Source organism: Callithrix jacchus, chromosome 13 (genome assembly GCF_049354715.1).
Source record: "Callithrix jacchus isolate 240 chromosome 13, calJac240_pri, whole genome shotgun sequence".
NCBI lineage: Eukaryota > Metazoa > Chordata > Mammalia > Primates > Cebidae > Callithrix > Callithrix jacchus.
Window position 1 is genome coordinate 4,958,722 of NC_133514.1, and position 26,994 is coordinate 4,985,715.

At 53.4% G+C, this 26,994-nt stretch overlaps 1 protein-coding gene across 3 annotated transcripts in view; it reads left to right on the forward strand.

The window, feature by feature from the left end:
- The window catches only part of MYOM2 (myomesin 2), a 170,820-nt gene that overhangs the window by 76,011 nt on the left and 67,815 nt on the right, over positions 1-26,994 (forward strand). For all 3 annotated transcript variants that reach the window (XM_054243663.2, XM_035269819.3, XM_035269818.3), the window contains 7 exons: positions 8,203-8,291; positions 8,371-8,421; positions 12,526-12,690; positions 17,798-17,959; positions 20,534-20,675; positions 23,776-23,975; positions 24,573-24,626. In XM_054243663.2, the coding sequence (XP_054099638.2) occupies positions 8,203-8,291; positions 8,371-8,421; positions 12,526-12,690; positions 17,798-17,959; positions 20,534-20,675; positions 23,776-23,975; positions 24,573-24,626 (863 nt within the window). The remainder of the gene's footprint in view (positions 1-8,202; positions 8,292-8,370; positions 8,422-12,525; positions 12,691-17,797; positions 17,960-20,533; positions 20,676-23,775; positions 23,976-24,572; positions 24,627-26,994) is intronic.

A 26,994-nucleotide genomic window follows, 5' to 3' on the forward strand; every position in this document is an offset into this window, starting at 1 on the left:
CCCGTGTCCAGGAGCCAGAAAGCCACATTTACCACGTGACCCTGGATGAGCCACGAATGCTTCATGAAAACAATTATCAAGAGGCAGATAGTAGCAATTTTATGTTCTCCATAGGACAGGGTTTTTGTGAGACTCCAGTAAGAAGCTGCACGTTATGTTGATACATTTATGTGTCATGGGCGTGTGGAGTGTGTGTGCTTGTGTGTGTAGTAAGTTCTATCAAGTCCCTGCTAGGAAAACGCGAGGGATGTTTGTATAAATAACGTAAAAAATAAGTGAGACATCGGCATGTACGGTTTTGTTGATTTTGTTCTGACTAAGCTGGAAAGCAGTGAGTGCATCATGGTTGGGCCTCGTTTCTTCAGAGGAAACGGTGCCCACTGATTCCCAGAGGGAGCCCGGAGGAGCACAGGGCGGTGAAGGCAGCCTCGATCATCCCTGCCTCTTCTCCCCAGAAGCCTGCTGAGAATGAAAGTCTTGTTTTTTCTCTTAAAAAGCTTTTATATATTGGATCCTGTTAAAAAGTTATCCTGACACTTGTTAATGACAGTAAGGAAGACTTCTTTCAGGGACCACAGTGACGGGGTCTCTCCCAGGGGGAGAGAGACCAGGCTCAGCTCTGAGTGGAGGTGAGACCAAGGAGCGGGTGGGGTGGATGGGAAATTACTAAGCGGAGACACGGGGTGGGGGGTCCAGGCCGAGTCCACCCAGCAGGGTCCTGGCTGAAGGCAGGCTGTGGCCATCAGACATCCTTGGGAATGGAGGGTTGAGGATAGCCCTGCTATCCAGGGTGGGGCTGGAGCTGGGCTGAGCTGCTGGGATTCTTACTCTTGAGGGCCTGCCGAGCACAGGGCCTGGTTGAGAAGAGGGTTCCAAGGAGCTGCCTCAAGCTTAGAGGGGGAAGGTGTCTCTGTCCCCTCCAGCCTGGCATTTGGTGACTGGCATTTAGTGAGGGAGGGCGTCTTTGTCCCCTCCAGCCTGGCATTTAGTGAGGGAGGCCATCTTTGTCCCCTCCAGCCTGGCAGAAAGTCGGGCTCTGCCTGGCTTCTCTCCTTCTGCCTGGCTTCTACCCTGTGCCCTTCCCCCGAAATCCTCAGCAACTCCCTCTCTTCTTGCCTTCCCTTCCTCCTGCTTCTGACTCTGCCTGGGGTGGTGGCTTGAGCCAGCCCTTCCTGATGCTCACTCCAGCAGCCTGAGCATGGCGTCTACCTGGTGGTGCCCCTCCCTGAGTCAGGGCGTCCACTAGCTCCTCTGCAGGTGGGACCCCCTCCTGCCTCCTCCTCCCAGGAGCCTGCACGGGGCCTTTCTGCTGCTGGAACCGTCACTCCCTCTGAAAACTCACTAGAACCGATTGTTAAAAGGTGATAGTTGAGAGTGAAATTTGCAGGGCACCCTACCTCGTTTCCCCACATGAATCTGAGTTTCTCTAGGAAAGCGCTCCTTCTGGCGGGTTCCTCGGCCCTGCTCACCGAGAGCCTGCTCTGCGTTAGGGGCTGTTCTGGAGGCTTGGGAAGCTTTGGGTCAAGACCAGGATGCCGCCTTCCAGGTCCCACTCTTTGGCATCAGGAGGCAATTGATGAGTGAATGACACAGCCAGCCACAGCAGCAGTGCTGGGTGCAGGGAGGGGTGGGCCCATTGCATCGTGAAATAGACGCCAGGTGGACCTTCATGGAGATGTCCCGTGAGCAAGGCTTGAAGGCCAGGAGGGGACCCGGAGCTGTGGGGTGGGGGCGGAGCCTGACACAGAGGCTCTGAGAGGTGGATCAGGGGTCCTGGGCTGCAGGGCTGGCAGGGGACCAGTCATCATAGGCATGGCTATGGCCCTGCAGACCACGGGGACCCCACAGGCCATTGTTAAGGACAGTGGCTTTGCTGGAGGGAGGCCAGGAGAGCCCAGAGGGCTGAGGGGAGAAGGAGGGACCCATCTTCACCTCTAGGGGATCACCCTGACTGCAGACAAGCTGCAGGGCCTGGCAGGCCTGGTGGGGAGTCCTTGCCAGAACCCAGAAAGGACCACCGGCCTGGGAGCAGGAGGGAGCAGGAGAGCGGGAAGAAGCAGGTGCTCTGGACGGATTTTGAGGGTAGAGCCAGCGGGATTTGCTGCTGGGCTCGACTGGACATTAGTGAAAGAGACAGGTTCAGGTGTTCTGTGGCCGCCACAGCAGGATGAGCCCTGGGCAGGGAAGCGGAGCTGGGCACAGGCGCACGGGGATGCCACGTCCCGGCCTCTCCGAGTCTTTCAGAGAGAAGCTTTCTCTCCCTGGATTTCCAAAGGTTGTGGGAGTTTTCATAGACCATAGGCCATCATTTGGGACAGCTCATGGATGTGTGGGGCTGTCTGCTTTCTACCGTGTGTGCTGTGACTGTTTAGGGCGAGTAGGTCGGTCTGAGTTCCTGATCAGCTGGTTCCCAAGCTGTTTTGTGATCACTGTTTTTAAAAGAAAAGAACAATTTTCCTTTCTCGAGAATGAAAACTGTCACGTTGACGCTGGTGTTGGCAACATTTAAACTTTACGTGGGGAACTGTATGGGCTTTGAACCGAACGGACGAATTTGTGAAATAAAGTTGCTTAATCCACCTCGGAATAACCTGACTCAGTGACCTGCCAGTACAGGTCCCCTACGGTGGACTTAGATTTTGCATGAATGTGCAAATATTTGGGAAAGTTGGGAAAAGGAAATTTCCAAGACCAACTTTTCTCTCAGTGTTCTTGTTGGTCCTGGGAAGTTCTAAACAGATGAAATATTAATGTTCTTCAGAAAAAAGCAATGAGATAAACCTACAAATTACAGCTTGTCTCAGCTGTTCATACCGAACTGCTGAGCCACCGGTCATCTGATCTGTGGCCATTTTAAGTGGTGGAATGTGTTGGCGTCCGTGTCTTGATTAGCTCAGGAACGAGCTTTTCCTTCTGTGACATGAGTGACATTTATTCCTATGAATATTCCTCGGCCACTGTGGCTGAATTTTTAAAGTGCCGAAAAAGGAGCTCCCCCTTGGTACTATTTGATTTTAAATTTGTAACCGACCCTGCTTTATATACTCATAAGAGTTTCTCGTGGGACTTACGATGTGAGCCCTTGTTCTTCAAAGAATAAGATGCTCTCATATTCTTATAAAAGTATCTACAGAGAGTAATCTATCTGGTTTTCTCTAAGGAACATGCTCACTCCCCGCTCACTCCTTGCTGAATGATTTTAGGGCAAAACGTTTCTTGTACTTTATTTTTAGAGTTTGATATTTAAATGTTGATTTAATCAAATTATAAATCCAGTGTCATCACCGCTTATAATTTGAGGACATGAGGCCCCAGCTGCCCATGAGAGTCGACACGGCATTCAGCTTCGTGTCTGCCCATCTGTAAGACAGAACAGAACCAGCTTCATCCAGGGGGTTGCTTTGGGGGCCTTTAAACAGAGACTCTGGATGCCAGAGTGCCCCATGGACGTTTGTATAAATTGAGACCAGAAAGACTCTCTATCTGTTCTGGGAACGTGTCCAAACAGGAAATAAAACCCTTTCCTCTCACTCGCTTGCTTGCAAGTTCTCACAGCATGAAGCAAAGGCTGGAATTAGCCTGGGGTGAGCCCAGTGCTTGTGTGGGGCCTCAGACAGGAAAACCGCATCTTTCGGGAGGTGCACGTGGGGCAAAGCTGTGATTTGCCTCCAGATCCCCAGGGGACAAGAGCTAAGTGGAGGAAGTCTCTGCAAGAGTGGCCGCCCTTCCTCTGAGTCTGCTCCATCCTCTGCCCAGACCCCCTTCTTCCCAGCCTTGGGGCAGGCAGAGGGCAAACCCCATCCAACCCCGTTACCCCCTTGCCTCCCTCCCTGGGCAAGTCTGTGTTTATCTATAATCTGCACAGGGACCTCTGTTCTGACAGACCCCATGCAGCGGAGAACAAGTACAAAAGAGAAATAGAAAAGGGTGAGGTAGCGGGGACCGGAACCAGAAGGCCTAACTTACCCCTGCCCACCCTGGGGTGACCAGGCTCCTTAGCGGGGAGCACCCTACGTGGATCGGGGCCATCAGCCAGTGGGTTGGAATGTTTTCTCGGGTGATGGGCTTCTATAAAGAAAGAAGGAGCACACTCTCCTGGAATCGATGCTCACAAGCCCCTGCGTTTTGCAGTCCCTGTGGAGGCGAGGCGGGTGGAGGGCTTCTTCCCGGAGTGGCTCCCGCCTCCTAGCATCCAGTGCTAATGGGTGACTTGGGAGCTAATCAGTGCTAATGCGTGAGGCTGCATGCCCCTGGGATCTTAATGCCTTCAGTCAGTTGAGAAACAAGCTCCCTGTCCGTTGGGAGAGGCTGCTGGCTGGCGAGGGGGCTGTGGCCCGCTCCTCCTTCTCCTCTCCCAGGCGCCAGTGATGCTGTTTCCTCCTTTCTAAAACAAGCTTGATCCCCTGCCTGCAGCCCTCCTGGCTCTCCCCCACCGAGGAGCTGTGAAACAGCAATTACGGTATTGCTTTATAGGGCTATAAGGGCAGGGAGGGGATCCGTGCAGGGGAGGCCAGAGGGAACCTTCTTTGAACTTTGGGTCAGGAATTCAGCTAGTATCTGTGAATTACTAATGTATAATGAAACTACAAAGTGTTTTCAAATACATTTGTTTCATTTAACCATCAAAGTCGCCCTAGTAAAGTGTGGGGACTCAACACATGTATTCTAGAGGTTTAAAATATGCACGATGTGTTTATCATGAAGTCGTGGGTAAGAATGATCAGGCTGGTCCCACGAAGGCACAGATTTGGAAGGACAACCTGAGGCTGGCGGCTGCAGGCGTGTAAGAGCCTCAGCCACTATTTTCCCCCTAGATTTCCTTCTTACTTCTCTCTATTGCCCAATATTGAAAAAAAATACTGAATCACAAAGACAAGCAGTTGCGAATGAAAACGTTTTTACCTTGACATCTCAGAATATCATCCAATTCCACAGAGGTGGTGGGAGAAGCTTCGCCGGAGGCCCTGGTGCCCGTGAGTTACGCGGCCGTGGAAGTGTGTGTTGGGCCTCGAGGCCTGGCTGGTGGGTGCGGTGCTGTGCTGAGTAGACACACCACAGATTAAAAATGGCTCAAGCACACACAGGAGAAACATGCAGCACACGGGGAAGAGCCGAGTTCGGAGTGCAGTGTGGACACTGTCGCCATCATGTTGCAGGCAGCACAGGGTGTTCGCAGGTGGCTCTGGGGAGGACTCAGGATTCAGAGGACTGACTGGAGCCCCGTCCATGTAGTCCACATTCCCTGGAGGACGCAGGTGGGTGAAGGCATTCAGCCCTCCTCACTCAGGAACTGGTCATGATGGTGACCTGCTGGGCCTGGGGACAGCCCATGCCCTGGTCCAGCCGGGTCACGTTCCGTGAGTCCCCCGTGGGAACTGCCTGTGCACCTGCTCTGTGCTTCCCTGGTTTACGGCTCCCTCCTGCGAGCCTGAGTCCACCTGGCGTGTGTGTTCACAGGACAGGCTCCATCTCAGCAGGTTCTGATCAAGCAGTGTTTACAGACCGCCTAGCTTACTCCATCCACCCTGGCACTGGACTCCTTCTAGCTGTGCCTGTGGGAGGCTGTCACCCTTGTTTCCCTCATCTGCTGTGCTATTGCTCGTGGGGGCGGGATTGCCGTAGAGGAAGGGTTCCTTAGGGCGAATCCCAGAAGAAGAATCTCTCTGGGTTTGGAGAATGCATTTATGAAGACATAGTGGTTTTATCATTTAGAAGAAGGCACCCAATCACAAAGTAAAGAAGCAAAATGCAAGCAGTGCCCAAGGGTCCCGCGGAGAAGCAGCTTCTCCTTCCACCCAGGCCCCAGTCCCAGGCGCGTTCCGGAGCCGCCGGCACATTGCACTCCCTACGGGCGTGTGTATGCGGGAGTCATACGGTGCATCAGCACAGGTTGTTAACGCTGGGCACGGGAGAAAGCCTCGACTTAGGGGATTTTTCTGTGTTTTACACACACTGTGACTTTGTCCCCGGGGACACGGCTGTACCTGTGGTGAATCGGGAAATTGTATAGCAGAGTAGCCTCTAATGAGTTCAGGCTAGAATTGATGGGCTTTGTAGTTTGGCTTGTCTTCCTCCCAGGTGAACTAGAAGATAATGTTCTTAGTTCGTACATCGACCTGGCCTGTGCTCTGCTTGTGTGATCTGTCCCTTGAGCAGTGGCAGTTAGGGAGGCCAGGTGGCTTTCTGTGACATACTAACTGGATTTGAAGTTCAGGAGGAGGGGAAGCAGTTCTTGGTAGAGAGCACAGGTCTGTGACACATTCTTTCCCTTTTTGTTGGAGAAATGGAAATTTTTGGTCTAAGAAAATATTTTCAGCTCCTGGTGGAACAAGAAAATAAAATGACTAATAGCTTCCCAGGAATGAATTTCGTCTCTGGAGGCATAGGCTTCTTAATGCCTTGGAAAAGTAAGACTTGAGTAACTCTTGCTTTTCTCAAAAGTGGGGACTTGTGTTGTTTCTTTTCGTAGATTAAGATTCTACTCAGGTGTCCATGGCTGGGAGAGAAGCTAAAAGAATGCAGTTCTGGAGTCACGTGGACCCTGATACCTAGCTCCTTACGGTGCTGACTTCTCACCATCCTAGTGGGATAATTGAGTCTATTTTCCAGGCTACTTGAGGATGAACGTGGAACAGCTGATGTGCACGGACCTGCAGAGGGCTCGGTGTTGAGTAAAGCTCAGCTGATCTTAGTGTCTCTTCCGTACCCTCTCTTGCCTCCGTTTCCTGGGGAAGCTGGTGGGGAGACGGTTCACAGCCAAGAAAAGCAGCTTTAGGTTTAGCACCATGGGTGTGGGGAATCAGAAGACGCTTCCCATAGGGACTTGGGTTTGCAAGCCTGGGGTCTTTGGCTATTCCTAAGTCGTGCTTTTTTTCCTGAGATAAACACACATCAGCGTCTCAGGTGGGGTCCAATTCAGACATTTCAATACACCCTTAAGTGGGTGATTCGTGTCTGGGGATCGTATTACTTTGGGATTCTGGGCGTTGCCTCTTGTTAGCATGGGAATCCTACTGGGGAGCTGGGTGAGGCTGTAGAATCTGCTTTTGGAAAAGGGCGATTGTCACTTAGAAGTCAGTCAGTCTCTATTTGCGCCTTGGAACCCTCTGTGTGTGCCAGGCACAAGCTGTGTTGAGGGCTTTGATGGGTTCTCAGCGGCTTCATTCTGGGATTCTTATCTCAGGGGCAGTAAAGGATGAAGAGCATCCAGGTGCAGCCCCTCAATGCCTGTGCCCACCAGGCAGAGAGCATCCAGGTGCAGCCCCTCAATGCCTGTGCACCCCAGGAGGAGAGCATTTCGGGCACCGCTCTTCAATGCCTGTGCCCACCAGGCAGAGAGCATCCAGGTGCAGCCCCTCAATGCCTGTGCACACCAGGCGGAGAGGATCCAGGTGCAGCCCCTCAGTGCCTGTGCACACCAGGCAGAGAGCATCCAGGTGCAGCCCCTCAATGCCTGTGCACACCAGGCGGAGAGCATCCAGGTGCAGCCCCTCAGTGCCTGTGCACACCAGGCAGAGAGCATCCAGGTGCAGCCCCTCAATGCCTGTGCACACCAGGTGGAGAGCATTTCAGGTGCCACTCTTCAATGCCTGTGTGCACAAGGATCACGTGGAAGAGTGGAGCAAAGCTGAAGCCCTGGGACTACCCTAGAACTGGACTCCCTGCATGGGAACAACTCCCGTGTGGGGTGGACTCCCCGCCATGGTTCAGGGCCTCCCTGAAGCAGGCTCTGCCTTCTTCTGTGGCAGCATTCTTGCTCCTACACGGAGCAGGTCCGCGGCTCTCCCAGGCAGGCTCTGTATCATCCCGTCGTGAGTGGTTCTGTTGGAACTTGAGGTCGTGGGAGGCTGTTTGTGGACAAGATGAAACCCCGCATTCTACAGAGGTGGAAAAATGAGACTGAGTGGAATCGAGGCTTCTCCTCGAGAATGAACAAAGGATTTTCAGAGGCGCCAGTGCCTTTTTATTCTTAAGTCAAAGCTGCGCCCTCGTCTGGGATCAGGCCTTCGTCGTGTCTATAATTAATACCGAGTGCCACCCCGCCTTTCCAAGGACAGAGCTGGCATTGTTCTCGCACAGATCACTCGGGAACAAATGACCCACGCCACATGATTTGCTTTCGAGGAATGTTTTTGCGCAATTCGGGTCAATGACTTTCACAGAACAGTCCTGCAGACTCTCTCTTGTGTTTTTCTCTCAAAGGGCAGACTTCGATGATACCGCGACCTACTCGGCAGTGGCGACCAACGCCCACGGTCAGGTGTCCACCAACGCGGCCGTGGTGGTGAGAAGTGAGTGCCGGGCGGGCTCTCGCGGGGCGCCCTCCACCCCCTTTTCTCTCTTTGCTGCACTCACTCTGCTGTCTTGCAGGGTTCCGGGGAGACGAGGAGCTGCTCCATTCGGTGGGACTCCCCATTGGATGTAAGTGGTTTTGGTTTCCTTTCTGTGCGGTGAAATGTTTAGTGACACAGTGTGCAATTTGAAAAAGAGGTTTCCTAAAGGCCAAATGTATTTACAAAAATCGTGTTTCAGAAAACGCTTCCAAGTTTCTCCTGGCCGGTGTTAGCGTGCCGACACCGTGTTCCCATGTAACTCTGTGGCTAGGCGGTATTTTTAGACCCGTGAAAACATCACTTGGAGGGACTTTACAGTTTTGAATTGGAAAAAAAAGAGACATCCAGAATTCTGACCTGAAGGTGTCATGCTGCTGTGTTTCGTGTTTAAGGATACTTTTTTTTTTTTTGAAAGGGAGTTTTGTTCTTGTTTCCCAGGCTGGAGTGCAATGGCACGATCTCGGCTCACCGCGAACTCTGCCTCCCAGGTTCAAGCGATTTGCCTGCCTCAGCCTGCTGAATAGCTGGGATTACAGGCATGCACCACCACGCCTGGCTAATTTTTGTATTTTTAATAGAGATAGGGGTTTCTCCATGTTGGTCAGGCGTCTCTCCAACTCCCGACCGCAGGTGAGCTACACACCTCGGCCTCCCAAAGTACTGGGATTACAGGCGTGAGCCACTGTGCCCTGCCAGGATACTTTTTTTCCTCCAAAAGTCTCTTGGTCCTTTTAACAAATGACTTCAGGTCAAAATGAGGGCAGTGCAGCAGGCTTTGGTCCAGAAACCTCCCCAGGCCTGGGAACTGCTACGGCCCTGAAAGGGGGCCAAGCCCTCTCTGGCTCCGGGCTGGCTTCACCCTAGCAGTCACACGTGCTGGGTGACCGATGTCAGGTGAGGCGAGGAGGTCCCCATGAGGGCCTCTTGAGGACTGGGGCATGATGGATGCACTTTCATTGCAGCTTGTTTATGGCTTGGGAGTGAGACTTAGCTTGGCCTGAACTTCCCAGGGAGGAACTGTACATTCTGATGGAAGCACTGATTTTACTATAATGTGAGGCTTAGATGCTCCAGGCCACGTGCTGGGAGTGGAGAGTTGACCAGAGTGAGGATGGAGGGAGGAGCCTTCTCTCTGTGCGTGGCCTCTGTCTGCTATTTCTGTGGGAATTTTATTGCTGTGCTGTGTCCAACACTCAGCGAGCTTCCAAGACCACCGAAGGGCAGGTAGGGACCAGGACAAGGTGAGCCCGGGGAGGCCGGGAGATCTGGCGTCCGTGTGTAGATCCAGGCCTTGGGACAGCGTGGAGTCCATGTGGAGAGCTGTCCCAGGCACTGATGAGCTGGGCAGGTCCTGGTGGTCACCTGGTCCCATCCCCAGGCCTGTTCTGTCTATTCAAATGTTATCCTCCTAAACAAGAACATGGCGCAGTTACAGCATAGATCACCATGTAGGAATACTCATATGTTCACCACCCGAGTTGATCAGAGGGAAATATCTTGCTATTTTGCTTCAGTTGTTTTTCAGTGCAGTCAGATTTACATAACACAAAGTTAACAATTTTACAGTGTACAGTTCAGGGTAGCTGTGGTTATTTTCCAAGAACGGAAGCGATCACGGAGATGATGAAAGCACTCTGTGCCGCCCCTGCATGCCACTCTGTGCCGCCCCTGCAAGCCACTCTGTGCCGCCCCTGCATGTCACTCTGTGCCGCCCCTGCAAGCCACTCTGTGCCACCCTGTATGTCACTCTGTGCCGCCCCTGCAAGCCACTCTGTGCCGCCCCTGCATGCCACTCGGTGCCGCCCTGTATGTCACTCGGTGCCGCTCCTGCAAGCCACTCTGTGCCGCCCCTGCATGCCACTCGGCGCCGCCCCTGCATGCCACTCTGTGTTGCCCCTGCATGCCACTCGGTGCCACCCCTGCATGCCACTCGGTGCCACCCCTGCAAGCCACTCTGTGCTGCCCTGTATGTCACTCTGTGCTGCCCCTGCATGCCACTCTGTGCCACCCTGCATGTCACTCTGTGCCGCCCCTGCAAGCCACTCTGTGCCACCCTGTATGTCACTCTGTGCCGCCCCTGCAAGCCACTCTGTGCCGCCCCTGCATGCCACTCGGTGCCGCCCTGTATGTAACTCGGTGCCACCCCTGCATGCCACTCTGTGCCGCCCCTACATGCCATTCGGTGCCGCCCCTGCATGCCACTCGGTGCCGCCCCTGCATGCCACTCTGTGCCGCCCCTGCATGCCACTCGGTGCCACCCTGTATGTCACTCGGTGCCGCTCCTGCAAGCCACTCTGTGCCACCCCTGCATGCCACTCGGTGCCGCCCTGCATGCCACTCTGTGCCGCCCCTGCATGCCACTCTGTGCCGCCCCTGCATGCCACTCGGTGCCGCCCCTGCAAGCCACTCGGTGCCACCCCTGCAAGCCACTCTGTGCCGCCCTGTATGTCACTCTGTGCCGCCCCTGCATGCCACTCGGTGCCGCCCCTGCATGCCACTCTGTGCCGCCCCTGCAAGCCACTCGGTGTCGCCCCTGCAAGCCACTCTGTGCTACCCTGTATGTCACTCTGTGCCGCCCCTGCATGCCACTCTGTGCCGCCCCTGCATGCCACTCGGTGCCGCCCTGTATGTAACTCGGTGCCGCCCCTGCATGCCACTCTGTGCCGCCCCTACATGCCATTCTGTGCTGCCCCTGCATGCCACTCAGTGCCGCCCCTGCATGCCACTCTGTGCCGCCCCTGCAAGCCACTCGGTGCCGCCCTGTATGTCACTCTGTGCCGCCCCTGCATGCCACTCGGTGCGGCCCCTGCATGCCACTCTGTGCCACCCTGTATGTCACTCTGTGCCGCCCCTGCATGCCACTCTGTGCCACTCCACTCTAAGCAGCCTGTGCTGTTCCTGCCCATCTCCCACACCCTTGGGAGGAAACCACCCTCCTGATGTTTGCAGTGGCTTTTTAATTTTTTGTTTGTTTTTGAGGCAGGGTCTCACTCTGTATCCCAGGCTGGAGTGCAGTGGTGAGATCTTGGCTCACAGCAGCCTCCCCCTCCCCGGCTCACTGCAGCCTCCACCTCCCCGGCTCACTGCAGCCTCCACCTCCCTGGCTCAAGGAATTTTTTCAATTCAACCTCACAAGTTGCTGGGACTATGGGTGTGTGTCACCAAACCTGGCTCATTTTTCTGTATTTTGTAGAGATGAGATTTTGCTGTATTGTCCAGGTTGGTCTTGAACTCCTGGGATCAAGTGAACCTCCTGCCTTGGCCTCCCAAAGTGCTGGGATTACAGGCATGAGCCACCGTACCAGCCTGCAGCTGTGGTTTAAACTCCCCTACATGCATATATCTGTAAATCATACAGTTCTTTTGGTTTTAAAAATTCAGTATAGATTTTTTTTTCCTGACACGTATGTACTTCTCCCCCTGCCATACATATTTTTGAAATGTAACTAGGCTGACACCTCTGGACCCGGTTAGTCCATTTGGGTGCCCTCTAAATGAAACTCTACAGATGAAAATACCACCGTTTGTTTTGAAGATGAGGCAGCCATAGTCTCAAAGTCCATGTGGCTTGCCAGAAGCCACAGCTTGAGGCTGAGGTAGGATTTGTTTCAACCTTCACTCTTCACACACAGTCAGGTTCTCAGCCCTGCCTCTAATGACACCGTAAAATTGACTTTTTACATTTAATTCTTCGGCAGTGGCTTGATTCAGCGTCAGCTGCTGGAACAGCACACCACGGCAGGGGCGGTTTACAGACAGCAGGCATTGACCCTCTCGGTTCTGGAGGCAGAATCTGAGACTCAGCAGGCATGGGTTCTGGTGAGGAGCCTCCTTCTGGGTTGCTGATGACGTCTGCTCACGGCATCCTCACACGGAAGAGAGGAAGGTCTGGCCTCTTCCTCCTTTTCCAAGGGCGCTCGTCACCCCGCCCTGGGGTCCCCACTCTCATGACCTCATGTCACCCTCATCACCTCCCAAAGGCCCCACCTCCTCATACTGTCCCATTGAGGGTCAGGGATTCAACACTGGAATTCTGGGGGACACAGACATTCCATCTGGAGCATGGACATGGCCATGGGTGTTCCATGCTGTGTGGTGGTGACAAAGATGTCCTACTGTGGTGGCAGCCTGAGTGTGCTGTCAGACATGCTCCTGCCCTTCCGCCCTGAGAGTCTCCATTGTTTCTGCGCAGTGCCCCCGTCGTCGGTCATTCCCTACACGCACTTCGACGTCCAGTTTTTGGAGAAGTTTGGGGTCACCTTCAGGAGAGAAGGCGAGACGGTCACTCTCAAGTGCACCATGCTGGTGACGCCTGACCTGAAGCGAGTGCAGCCCCGTGCCGAGTGGTACCGTGACGGTGAGTAGGACAGGGCCCAGACCCGGATGCACAGCAGGAGGCTTTTGGGTAGAAATGTCCTTTCAACGTGGGTGTCTTTGTGACCTTTGTCTCTACGGCTGGGTCAGCTCCAGACAAAGTGAGGGACGGACCATGGTGGCTGCCCACCACTGACCTTGAACCTCATCCGGGAGAATCCTGGAGTGGGAGACCTTGAATCTAGAGCAGTGACTTAGGGACTGACTGCTTGTACAATGGCAGAAGGAATGAACCGGTGTGATGTAGATTACATTTGATGCACATTACTGCGAGGAAGGGGCTGGTGGAGCTTGCGTGCTGTCTCAGTTACCGTGTGAAAGTGGCTGGTGGAGCCTGCATGCTGTCTCCGTTTCCGCGTGGAAGGGGCTGGTTGGAGCTTGCGTGCTGTCTCCGTTATCGCGTGGAAGGGGCTGGTGGAGCTTGCGTGCTGTCTCCGTTACTGCGTGGAAGGGGCTGGTGGAGCTTCCGTGCTGTCTCAGTTACCGCGTGGAAGGGGCTGGTTGGAGCCTGCGTGCTGTCTCCGTTACCGCGTGGAAGGGGCTGGTTGGAGCTTGTGTGCTGTCTCAGTTACCGCGTGGAAGGGGCTGGTGGAGCTTCCGTGCTGTCTCAGTTACCGCGTGGAAGGGGCTGGTTGGAGCTTGCGTGCTGTCTCTGTTACCGCGTGGAAGGGGCTGGAGGAGCTTACGTGCTGTCTCAGTTACCGCGTGGAAGGGACTGGTGGAGCTTACGTGCTGTCTCAGTTACCGTGTGGAAGGGGCTGGTTGGAGCCTGCGTGCTGTCTCAGTTACCGCGTGGAAGGGGCTGGTTGGAGCCTGCGTGCTGTCTCAGTTACCGCGTGGAAGGGGCTGGTGGAGCTTCCGTGCTGTCTCAGTTACCGCGTGGAAGGGGCTGGTTGGAGCCTGCGTGCTGTCTCAGTTACCGCGTGGAAGGGGCTGGTTGGAGCCTGCGTGCTGTCTCAGTTACCGCGTGGAAGGGGCTGGTGGAGCTTCCGTGCTGTCTCAGTTACCGCGTGGAAGGGGCTGGTTGGAGCCTGCGTGCTGTCTCAGTTACCGCGTGGAAGGGGCTGGTTGGAGCCTGCGTGCTGTCTCAGTTACCGCGTGGAAGGGGCTGGTGGAGCTTCCGTGCTGTCTCTGTTACCGCGTGGAAGGGGCTGGAGGAGCTTACGTGCTGTCTCAGTTACCGCGTGGAAGGGACTGGTGGAGCTTACGTGCTGTCTCAGTTACCGTGTGGAAGGGGCTGGTTGGAGCCTGCGTGCTGTCTCAGTTACCGCGTGGAAGGGGCTGGTTGGAGCCTGCGTGCTGTCTCAGTTACCGCGTGGAAGGGGCTGGTGGAGCTTCCGTGCTGTCTCAGTTACCGCGTGGAAGGGGCTGGTTGGAGCCTGCGTGCTGTCTCAGTTACCGCGTGGAAGGGGCTGGTTGGAGCCTGCGTGCTGTCTCAGTTACCGCGTGGAAGGGGCTGGTGGAGCTTCCGTGCTGTCTCTGTTACCGCGTGGAAGGGGCTGGAGGAGCTTACGTGCTGTCTCAGTTACCGCGTGGAAGGGACTGGTGGAGCTTACGTGCTGTCTCAGTTACCGTGTGGAAGGGGCTGGTTGGAGCCTGCGTGCTGTCTCAGTTACCGCGTGGAAGGGGCTGGTTGGAGCCTGCGTGCTGTCTCAGTTACCGCGTGGAAGGGGCTGGTGGAGCTTCCGTGCTGTCTCAGTTACTGCGTGGAAGGGGCTGGTTGGAGCTTGCGTGCTGTCTCTGTTACCGCGTGGAAGGGGCTGGAGGAGCTTCCGTGCTGTCTCAGTTACCGCGTGGAAGGGGCTGGTTGGAGCCTGCGTGCTGTCTCAGTTACCGCGTGGAAGGGGCTGGTTGGAGCCTGCGTGCTGTCTCCGTTACCGCGTGGAAGGGGCTGGTTGGAGCTTGCGTGCTGTCTCTGTTACTGCGTGGAAGGGGCTGGAGGAGCTTACGTGCTGTCTCAGTTACCGCGTGGAAGGGACTGGTGGAGCTTCCGTGCTGTCTCAGTTACCGTGTGGAAGGGGCTGGTTGGAGCCTGCGTGCTGTCTCAGTTACCGCGTGGAAGGGGCTGGTTGGAGCCTGCGTGCTGTCTCAGTTACCGCGTGGAAGGGGCTGGTGGAGCTTCCGTGCTGTCTCAGTTACCGCGTGGAAGGGGCTGGTTGGAGCCTGCGTGCTGTCTCAGTTACCGCGTGGAAGGGGCTGGTTGGAGCCTGCGTGCTGTCTCAGTTACCGCGTGGAAGGGGCTGGTTGGAGCTTCCGTGCTGTCTCCGTTACCACGTGGAAGGGGCTGGTGGAGCTTCCGTGCTGTCTCAGTTACCGCGTGGAAGGGGCTGGTGGAGCTTCCGTGCTGTCTCAGTTACCGCGTGGTAGGGGCTGGTGGAGCTTACGTGCTGTCACCGTTACCGCGTGGAAGGGGCTGGTGGAGCTTGCGTGCTGTCTCAGTTACTGCGTGGAAGGGGCTGGTGGAGCTTCCGTGCTGTCTCCGTTACCGCGTGGAAGGGGCTGGTGGAGCTTCCGTGCTGTCTCAGTTACCGCGTGGAAGGGGCTGGTTGGAGCTTCCGTGCTGTCTCCGTTACCGCGTGGTAGGGGCTGGTGGAGCTTCCGTGCTGTCTCAGTTACCGCCGCGTGGAAGGGGCTGGTTGGAGCTTGCGTGCTGTCTCTGTTACCGCGTGGAAGGGGCTGGTGGAGCTTGCGTGCTGTCTCAGTTACCGCGTGGAAGGGGCTGGTGGAGCTTCCGTGCTGTCTCAGTTACCGCCGCGTGGAAGGGGCTGGTTGGAGCTTCCGTGCTGTCTCAGTTACCGCGTGGAAGGGGCTGGTTGGAGCTTGCGTGCTGTCTCAGTTACCGCGTGGAAGGGGCTGGTGGAGCTTACGTGCTGTCTCCGTTACCGCGTGGAAGGGGCTGGTGGAGCTTACGTGCTGTCTCAGTTACCGCGTGGAAGGGGCTGGTGGAGCTTCCGTGCTGTCTCCGTTACCGCGTGGAAGTGGCTGGTGGAGCTTCCGTGCTGTCTCAGTTACCGCGTGGAAGGGGCTGGTTGGAGCTTCCGTGCTGTCTCCGTTACCGCGTGGAAGGGGCTGGTGGAGCTTCCGTGCTGTCTCAGTTACCGCCGCGTGGAAGGGGCTGGTTGGAGCTTGCGTGCTGTCTCTGTTACCGCGTGGAAGGGGCTGGTGGAGCTTGCGTGCTGTCTCAGTTACCGCGTGGAAGGGGCTGGTTGGAGCCTGCGTGCTGTCTCAGTTACCGCGTGGAAGGGGCTGGTGGAGCTTCCGTGCTGTCTCAGTTACCGCGTGGAAGGGGCTGGTTGGAGCTTGCGTGCTGTCTCTGTTACCGCGTGGAAGGGGCTGGAGGAGCTTACGTGCTGTCTCAGTTACCGCGTGGAAGGGACTGGTGGAGCTTCCGTGCTGTCTCAGTTACCGTGTGGAAGGGGCTGGTTGGAGCCTGCGTGCTGTCTCAGTTACCGCGTGGAAGGGCTGGTTGGAGCTTCCGTGCTGTCTCCGTTACCGCGTGGAAGGGGCTGGTTGGAGCCTGCGTGCTGTCTCAGTTACCGCGTGGAAGGGGCTGGTGGAGCTTCCGTGCTGTCTCCGTTACCGCGTGGAAGGGGCTGGCGGAGCCTGCGTGCTGTCTCTGTTACTGCGTGGAAGGGGCTGGTGGAGCTTCCGTGCTGTCTCCGTTACCGCGTGGAAGGGGCTGGAGGAGCTTCCGTGCTGTCTCAGTTACCGCGTGGAAGGGGCTGGTTGGAGCTTGCGTGCTGTCTCCGTTACCGCGTGGAAGGGGCTGGTTGGAGCTTCCGTGCTGTCTCCGTTACCGCGTGGAAGGGGCTGGTGGAGCTTCCGTGCTGTCTCAGTTACCGCGTGGAAGGGGCTGGTTGGAGCTTGCGTGCTGTCTCAGTTACCGCGTGGAAGGGGCTGGTGGAGCTTGCGTGCTGTCTCAGTTACCGCGTGGAAGGGGCTGGTGGAGCTTGCGTGCTGTCTCAGTTACCGCGTGGAAGGGGCTGGTGGAGCTTGTGTGCTGTCTCAGTTACCGCGTGGAAGGGGCTGGTGGAGCTTGCGTGCTGTCTCAGTTACCGCGTGGAAGGGGCTGGTGGAGCTTCCGTGCTGTCTCAGTTACCGCGTGGAAGGGGCTGGTTGGAGCTTGCGTGCTGTCTCAGTTACCGCGTGGAAGGGGCTGGTGGAGCTTCCGTGCTGTCTCCGTTACCACGTGGAAGGGGCTGGTTGGAGCTTGCATGCTGTCTCAGTTACCGCGTGGAAGGGGCTGGTGGAGCTTCCGTGCTGTCTCCGTTACCACGTGGAAGGGGCTGGTGGAGCTTCCGTGCTGTCTCAGTTACCGCGTGGAAGGGGCTGGTTGGAGCTTCCGTGCTGTCTCCGTTACCGCGTGGAAGGGGCTGGTGGAGCTTACGTGCTGTCTCAGTTACCGCGTGGAAGGGGCTGGTGGAGCTTACGTGCTGTCTCCGTTACCGCGTGGAAGGGGCTGGTGGAGCTTGCGTGCTGTCTCAGTTACCGCGTGGAAGGGGCTGGTGGAGCTTGCGTGCTGTCTCAGTTACCGCGTGGAAGGGGCTGGTGGAGCTTACATGCTGTCACCGTTACCGCGTGGAAGGGGCTGGTGGAGCTTCCGTGCTGTCTCCACACAGAAACGCCACCTCAGTACTCCTCCTCTTCCTGCCAGGCATTTCGTGTCAGCATCTGATGGCGCGGAGGGTCTGTGCTGGGTTCTTTGGAGGTGTGAGCCCCGTTAGTTGGGCATACCCCTGTGATCCCATCATGGGCAGGAGGAAGCCGGGTGGGGCAGCGGCCGCCCAGCAGTGAAGCAGCGAGCCCCCAGGTGAACCCAGCCCACCTGAGGACAAAGTTGGCGGCCGCTTGCAGCATGTCCCATCTTTACCTGCTCAAGTGGCAGCCGGTGTTCAGGGCTGAGTCTGCTCCATTCACACCTGTGCTTCTGTGCAGTTGGGATTTTACCAGGTCAGGTCGGGGCTCTGTGGCTTTCGTGGCGTCTGGCTCCTCTGTCCTGTCCCACCATGAGATGGCTCTGGTGTCCTCCAGGCCTTCTTTGCCTGCTGGGGTGATTTCGGATGCAAACCTCCGTGTTATCGCTCTTTCAGACGTGCTGGTGAAGGAGTCCAAGTGGACGAAGATGTTCTTTGGAGAAGGCCAGGCCTCGCTGTCCTTCAGCCACGTGCACAAGGACGACGAGGGCCTGTACACCCTGCGCATCGTGTCCCGGGGCGGCGTCAGCGACCACAGCGCCTTCCTGTTTGTCAGAGGTGCGGCAGCAGGGGTGTCAGGGTGCAGACCACGGGTGTGCCCGGGGAGGGCAGGCGGCCCCGGGAGGAGGGAGGCGCTGGGAAAGGAGTCAGGAGGGTGGAGACCACTTTGCTCCTTGGAGACCTTGTGTGGTGCCAACTCTCCCTCGGTGCACAGACGGCAGACAGAAGAATTGGGACGCAATCCGGAATAGATCAGAATCGTCATTGTTTGATTGTTCGTATACTTGCCAGCATCTGAAAAGTGATTCCTAAGAGTGAGGGCACCAGATTCACTCATTCTCAGGGAATTTAGGCCAAGGATGAAGAGGGCCACGGTGTTGGGTCCCAGGAAGAGCTTCCTTAGTTTCCCACTGGCGACTCATTCCCTCTGGACTTTGGCTTTGGAGGAACAGACATGATGACGACAGGCAGTGCCATGACCTCCACCACCCACTCCAGTGAAACTCGTGCTAAGGCATTTGTGGCCAAGACAGCCACCCGCCCCCGGGCACATCATGTCAGGCAGTGTGCTGGGTCCTGGTGCATTTCGTCCTCACAGCAGACTCACCTTGAAGTCTTCACTAATTTGATTTTAGGAAAAGAAAGACAAAATTTGTGAGATATATATATAAAATGTCTGTTGTATATAGCCTATAGGTATGCACGTGTATGCGTGTTTATTACGTAAACATCCGTGTATATGTAACGTAGGATTCTTACAATGATAGCAAAAGGAAGCACTGTTCTCCATTTTCCAAATGAATCTGTGGGGCCTCGGAGGCATGAGGAATGTCTCTAGGGTGGAGAAGCTGGGATTTGAACTTGGCTGGGGCCTGGAGCGTGAGTTCCTGCTGTAAAGTTGTAGCATTTTTGGCATCATGTGACTAAGCAGAAGAGGCCACCTACCTTTTGTTTTCTTGTGTGTTTTTGAGACTGAATGTCACTCTGTTGCCCAGGCTGACGTGCAGTGGCCTGATCTCGGTCATGACCTCCACTTCCTGGGTTCAAGTGATTCTCCTGCATCAGGTAGCTTGGACTATAGGTGTGTACCACCATGCACGGCTAATTTTTATATTTTTAGTGTAGACAGGATTTCACCTTCTTGGCCGGGCTGGTCTTGAACTCTTGACCGTAAGTGATTTGGTCTCCCAAAGTGCTGGGATTACAGGTGTGAGCCACCACACCCAGCCTTACCTATGCTTTCATCAGTATCTATTCCACTCCCATCCCACTTCTGCCTGGGCTGTACCTCAGGAGCCTTTGGGTTTAGGGGCAGCCTCCTTGCTGAGACACAGCTGACCTACGAGGAAGGCGTCACAGTGCCCCTGCGCTACATGGCTGCTGCTGCTCTTCGGGCTCCCGTGCTCCCGTGCTCCCAGCTCCATGCTGATCATCCTGACCATCCTTACCTGCTGCTGGGTTCTTACCTTCCCACCTGCCTCCAGCTTCGGGGGTGCAGGAAGCATCTGTACCTCATCGTGATTATTTTTTCCATTGCTTTCGCTAGATCAGAGCTTAAAAGAAGGACTGTATTGTTAAGGAATATTTCACTGAGAAGAAATAGAACACATGTCACCCAAACGCGTCTCACCTTCCTCATTTCCCACAACATAGCATAAGCTTGCAAGTCTGTGAGGTCAGACACTTCCACCAAGTTCCACTGCTGTTACTAGGTGGGCGCTAACTGTCCCTTCCATCCTCTGCGTGTGCCTGCCGCTGTGACGCTCTGTCCCATGAAAAGGCAGTGAATACAACGTGGCTCAAATCATCTTGCTCACTCAGCACCACCAACAGGAAGAAAATACAGTGAGGGTGGAGAGTTTAACCGTTTTCATCGCTTTCTGAGGGATTAGTATGTGACAGGGAACTATTTGCCTCAATGTTGAGAAATCCTTAGCTGTGAATACGCTGAGGATCCATGAGCAGGAAACGGGGCAGTGCTTACACTGCCAGGAATATATCACAGGACAGCCATGGTGACCAAATACACATTTTAGATAAAGTAAACATTCAGTGCATTAACTTTCTCAGTTGCTCTGTTGGTTTTCATGCAGCCGTTATTAAAGTTTAGAAACAAAAACTTATTACCATATGGTCAATAGACTGAGAAATGAATGATACAACATTGTCCCGAACATTTGCTCCAAATTGGCAAAAAGAGGAAGTCACCCGATTGTCTAAGGATTTTGAAATAGAAGAGTGTCTCAGGTGATATTTCTCAGGTGTTAGAAATGCTGGATTGTTACTGTTTCGTCCAATGCTGGATTGTTACTGTTTCGTCCGCTCGTGCTATACCATGTAACACGACCAGGAGAAGATGACCTTTGATTTGGGATCTAATGATGGGAAATTTTAGATTTGAGTGTTTTGTCAAGGATTCTAGGTTTTGAAGCTTTTTAATTCATAAATACTATTATATTTCTTGTCACCAATCCACCAGAGTAAGGAATATTCTAGTAATTTGAACACGAGGATTAAACAGTGCATGAAATCAAGTGGATAGAATTGGAGCTTGGAGGAGCTGTGAACAGGCTTTGCAGTGACCCCAGCCTTTAAATGACGCGCATGTGCCTTTTCTCTCCTTGCCCCAAGATGCTGACCCGCTGGTCACAGGGGCCCCCGGCGCACCCATGGACTTGCAGTGCCACGACGCCAACCGAGACTACGTCATTGTGACCTGGAAGCCGCCCAACACCACCACTGAGAGCCCCGTTGTGGGCTATTTTGTGGACCGGTGAGTGCCTGGCCTTCTGGTAATGAAAACGTTGCTGCATTGACTCCTACCGTGGATGGTGTACTGGGAAACCTTACCGTGGACGGTGTACTAGGGAAACTTACCGTGGACGATGTACTGGGGAAACTTACCGTGGACGGTGTACTGGGGAAACTTACCGTGGACGGTGTACTGGGAAACCCCATGGACGGTGTACTGGGAAACCCCATGGACGGTGTACTGGGAAACCCCATGGACGGTGTACTGGGAAACATTACCACAGACGGTGTACTGGCAAACCTTACCACGGACGGTGTAGTGGGAAACATTACCACAGACGGTGTACTGGGAAATCTTACCATGGACGGTGTACTGGGAAACCTTACCACGGATGGTGTACTGGGAAATCTTACCACGGACGGTGTACTGGGAAACCCCATGGACGGTGTACTGGGAAACCTTACCACGGACGGTGTACTGGGAAATCTTACCGCGGACGGTGTACTGGGAAATCTTACCACGGACGGTGTACTGGGAAATCTTACCGCGGACGGTGTACTGGGGAACCTTACCACGGACGGTGTACTGGGGAACCTTACCACGGACGGTGTACTGGGAAATCTTACCACGGACGGTGTACTGGGAAACCTTACCACGGACGGTGTACTGGGAAACCTTACCACGGACGGTGTACTGGGAAACCTTACCACGGACGGTGTAGTGGGGAACCTTACCACGGACGGTGTACTGGGAAACCTTACCACGGACGGTGTACTGGGGAACCTTACCGTGGACGGTGTACTGGGGAACCTTACCGTGGACGGTGTACTGGGGAACCTTACCGTGGACGGTGTACTGGGGAATCTTCCTCAACGCAGGTTGAGGTTCCCATTCTGCGTACGTGGCTAACTGGTTGTGTAAGGTCCTGATTAGGAGATTGGTAAATACGCCAAGTAGGCTGAGCCCGGCAGTATGGCACTTGGTTTCTTTTAGTTGAAGGTGGAGCCTTGTCTGCCTGTTGCACACGCAGGAACCAACCCCACAACGTCCGCAGCCTCACTCTGAGCCTGGTGCTGTGATTCTGCTGAGGTCTGCGCTGTGCCCCGTACCAGAGGGGCCCTGGCTTCAGCAGAATTGAGGTTTGGAACTGTCCTTCCCTCCTGAGAGACAGACTGGCTTGAAGAATTCCAGCTCATTTCTACCAAAGCTCTGTTCCTTTTTCCTACGGAGTAATAAGCTGTTCTTGTTTCCAAGTAAAAACACCCAGAGCTTCAGAGCATGAAAGATTGGAGTTTGTGTTGAGTTGATAACTTACATTTAGGTCACAGCTGAAGCCAGTGGGGTTTTAACTCTCTGACTTCCTGTATTGGGAACAGTGCTCAGTGCCTGGGAAGCATAATGAGCAGAGCCAGTGGCTTTACTGGATGTGCAATTGATACAAATACAAAAATTCCAATTCTTAGAGTAAATTATACTTAAAGGAAATGAATAGAAAGGAGACAGATAGTGTATGAGGATGGTTCCGGGTAGAAATGTAAAATTGTATATGTATATTAAACAGAAAAATAAGGAGATTATCTCAGGAAAAAGGAAATCGGCTTTTTTTTTTTTTCAAACTTACACTGACGAAATTCTCTTTTCCAGTGAAGCTGAAATGTTCGCCATCAAAGTAATATTTTGGGAATAGTAGGGAGAGCGGTCCAGGGCTCACCTTGAATCAAGCAGCAGTAACAACAAGAACAAGAAAAAGCCTCAAAGTGGTCCTCTTCTCCTGGGACAGCTGATTCGTTTTCCGGCCATGTAGACAAAAACCATTTCCTGCGCCATCTCAGTTAACAATCCACGCACCTCCTCTCGTTACAGAAAGAGCAGTCGAGAAAATCAAAGCGACAGAACCTTTTGGAAGTGGGGGGTGCAGCTCCTCCCCTGCCCTTCCTTCAGGCTTGCAACTTGCCAGCTGTGGCCTGAAGTTGACGGTTTTCCTGCCAGACTTGATTTCAACCTTGTCATTCTCTGGCTGAAACAGGCCAGGGCAGCTGGATCAGCGAGCTTTCACTAACAATGCTGGATGCTTAGGGGGAAAGTGGTTTTTTTCCCCAGGTGAAGACACCACTCTGGGGTTGAAGTATTGCCTCCAGAAGGCTGCTTTTCTGAACTGGCTCTTTTCTGGGGATTTAACATGAAGATTATTATTATTTTTTTTTTTTTTTGAGACAGAGTTCCGCTCTTGTCACCCTGACTGAAGTGTGACAACTTCAGTCAGATTGCTCCAGATTGATGGAGCAATCTCGGCTCACTGCAACCTCCACCTCCTGGGTTCAAGCGATTCTCCTGCCTCAGCCTCTGAGTAGCTGGGACTACAGGCACGCGCCACCACGTCTGGCTACTTTTTGTGTTTTTAGTAGAGACAGGGTTTTGCCATGTTGGCCAGGCTGGTCTTGAACGCCTGACCCCAGGTAATCCGCCCACCTGGGCTTCCCAAGAAGGTTTTGTTTTTACATTTTTCAACCTGTGAAAAATGGAGGTTAAGCTTTTTTAGGTTTCTGGCCAGGAATTAATATTTTCAAAAGGCTTCCAAATTCCACATGAGAACCATTCTAGAATGTCCTAACTTCATTCCAGGAGACTGTAAGCCAGCTTTCCTGGGGAGCGCATGCCCTTGGCCCCACAGAGAGGGACGGGAGCTGGAGGCAGAGGGGGCTGAGCCTGTTTCCCTAGCCTGGGCCTCAGACAGACCAAGCTGCAGCTCGGGGGTGCTGTGACTATGTGGAATAAGTTGGAGAAGGGACTGTTCAGGACACGGCGAAAATAACTTTGAGGACATTTTTGCCTAAATGTGTTTGATGATGGGAACTGGTCTTCAGCTATAAATTATTAAGATTCATGGGTACATATTACATATATAATAGATACTACGTATAATATATGTATCGCATTTTCTAAATAGCTCTGTCTTTTAAAGCTTATCTATACAAGTCAATATTTTAGCAGCACGGATTTTACCGGCGTGAGATATTTTCCTGTTATAATTGGTGCGTGTATATATGTATATACCCATATATATTTAGTAGTTTGCCACATTTGCTATTCTGTTTTTTTTTTTTAATTTTTTAACTTGAAGATGTGAAGTAGGAACGAATAATTGGGTTCAGTGCAATGACGCGCCGGTGAAAATCTGCAAATACCCAGTCACGGGGCTTTTTGAAGGAAGGTCTTACGTATTCCGAGTGAGAGCAGTGAACAGTGCAGGCATCAGCCGACCCTCCAGGGTCTCGGATGCGGTGGCCGCGCTCGACCCCATGGACCTCAGAAGGTTACAAGGTAGGCCGCTCACGCCTAGGTTTTCACAGTGCCCGGGAACCTTCGGCTGTTTGTGTGTGATTTGTTCTCTCTTTCCCTCCCAACTCGATGTGAGCTGTAAGCACACCCTGTGTGCAGAGCGTGGCACGGGCTGTGTCACAGTTCTCCGACGTCTCTGCCAGCGTCGCCCTAGGAATGGGGACAGCCAGGCTGACATTTACACTCTAAAATGAATGTGCCTCACTTCCAGAAAGCTCTTTGCTGGAATCCCAGTTAAATTGGCTCAGAATTAGACCTTTATATTCCATGAGTGATATAATTTCAGCACATAATGACACTTAGAAGGCCGTCCTGTTTCTGTTTAAATTTTGCATGACACAGATTACTTAATGGGATTGGTCCTTTGTTATGGTTTCAAGTGAGCCACGCTATCTATTTTTCTCACCCATGTGGTGCTTTGCATCCACCACGAAGAGCTGAGAAGTGCTAACTAATTCTAGAATCAGCTAGGATGGCCCCACGCAGAGGTGACGCACAGCTGGCACTGAATTAGGGAAAATGGGGGATTTTTGGGAAACCTTTGCATATCAAATCAAGTGACAACCTTTCTTTCCGCAGCCGTTCATTTGGAGGGAGAGAAGGAGATTGTCATTTATCAGGATGACCTGGAAGGTGAGTAGCTCCCCACTCACTGCAGCTGCCCGACCCCTGGGGATTTGGAACTGTGGTTAGAGACGGGGAGATGGATGGAGAACACCCCTGCTGGGCACAGTCTCTGCCGGAAAAGTGAAAACCGCAGGTCAGGCCGGCGAGCCCAGTGTCCACAGAAGTTAAAAGAAGGAAACAAACGGAAATGAGTGAGACAGAGTGGGAAAAAGGGTGTGGGGCAGCGAGTCCCAGACTCACCTTTCACCTGGGGGTTACGAGTGTTTTCTTTTGGGACTTGTAGGGAAGAAACAAGACTAAAGCTGAACGTGGTTGTTGGCTGGTGCAAGATCCTGTCTACAGATTGTGTTAGTGAAATTGTGTGTGTAAAAAATTCATTTGACATATTCTAAGCAAAAATTTCATTCCTGACATTTTAACTGAAATGGTCTTTCCTGCCAAAGGATGTTCTTGGTCCTTATTTATATTTTATTTTGTGGCTATTTTCTCTCTGCTATTCCTTTCAGAGACCTTTAGAAAGAATGATATGTTAAGGAGAATCCAATATTATTCACCAGAAATCAAAAGACTTTAATTGGACTTATAATTAGAGTTCGTAGAGTCCCATGAGTGAAAACTTACAAAGAAAGATTTTGAATCAGTTTGGAGCCGCTGGCTAAGGAATGGTGACCCTGAGCTGCTCTTTGAAATCACAGCCGTGCTCTCTCTCTCCTAGAGCTGCGGACTCAAGAAGCTTTTTCTTAATCGGTTTTCTACATCTGAAGCAGATATGTCCCCAGTTGATATCTACACATGCCATTTTCTACCCATAAAGATTTTTCTCTAGGATCTCAAAACTAACGCGTCCCAGTGTGTCCCGTGAGGGACATCAACTCCCAAGAGAAGACCGTTAACAGTTCTGGTCAAGCCAAGGGAAGTTCTAAAGCCATCGTCAAATCCTCTGGCTCCAGAAGGACCTGGAACCCAGGAAGGACGCTTGGCACATAAGGAATGAAAGTCAAGACTTTGGGGAGGGTGACTTTGTGCAGCTTCCTGGGCACCGGCTGGTTGGCTCAGCCTAGTGTTCTGTCCCATGCATGGTAAACCCTCTCCATTTTTTGATGATTAAATCACAGACATTTGAATGAATGAAAAATGGCTCCAGAGTCTATTGGAAGAGAAGGCACGCTCGAGGCAGGCCAGCCTGTGTAGAATGAGGCTTGGTTTTGGCACTCGGGGTGAACAGGCCATCCCCCTTCTCACTCCTCGTGGGCAGGCAGATCAGGGAGGAGATGCACAGCCTGTGCCACTCTGCGTGGATGCGTGGGATTCCAACCTGGCAAAGATGACCCATGGCCAGGAGGTGTAACTTACTTCCCGAACAGCAGGCATCTGCGGTGCAATCGGCCTTCTGTAAAGGCCGTCGTGAAGAGCCCTGGGGAAGGGAAATGATGTAACTGAATGAATCTTCCCCAGGCAGAAACCCTGCCTTTTTGGAGACACGGTCTGCCTTTCTAGCGAGACGTGATTGTGGTGGAATATACGTCCCGCTGTCCATTTCGTGTCAGGTGAAGGAAGAGCGCACGTGGTTTGCCAGCTGGTAAAATGGAAGTTTGGTGTCCAGACACAGTCGCTGTCATTGCTGCCTGGAGTAAACACTCAGATGCTACTTTCTGTGGCCTTGTGTTGTCCTTGTTTTCAGCAAGGTGGGTTTCTGGCTCCTGGGCCTGTGCCCTGCTCTGTTTGAGGCAGTTGCAAACATGGCGGGATTTATTCATCCTCAGGGAGCTTTTCTGAGGCTGTGTGTGCAGTGGGAAATGGGAGGCAGAGGGTGGGACTCTCCGGTGGAAAACTGCTGTACTGGGGGCTTGGAAGCATAGCCTCCTGGGCTTTGGTTCCCTGGTGTGACGCTTTGTGTACAGCGAACAGGCAACGTTCGTGGTCGGAAACAAACGGTATGAAACCGAAATTCTGCTCGTTGATGTGGGGGTTTGGGAGGCTCGTCTGTTCCCCTCAGCCATTTTAAACAAGGAATACCTCCTCCAACTTAAAAAACCTTTAGCGAAGGAAAGAGATCCAGAATATTCCTAAGCAAACCATTCTGGGGTTCGCAAATTTGCTGTTAGGAGGTTCCCTTTTCTACCCATGTCTGTTTTCTTCAGCTGATTTTTTTTTTTCTTTTACCATTGCTGTAGCTAGAAAACGCTTGGCAAACTGCACTTGTTTTAATGAAACGGAAACTCATTACTAAAAATGGGTCCTCTGCTGTTTTTGACTTTCTGCTGAGTTTTTCTCATCATTTTTATCTTGGGTGACATCTTCCTCCAAATGTCTAAATGGCTGTCCACGCTGTTTCCTACTGTCACCAACTTGCCCAGTGTTTCCTGAATGGCTG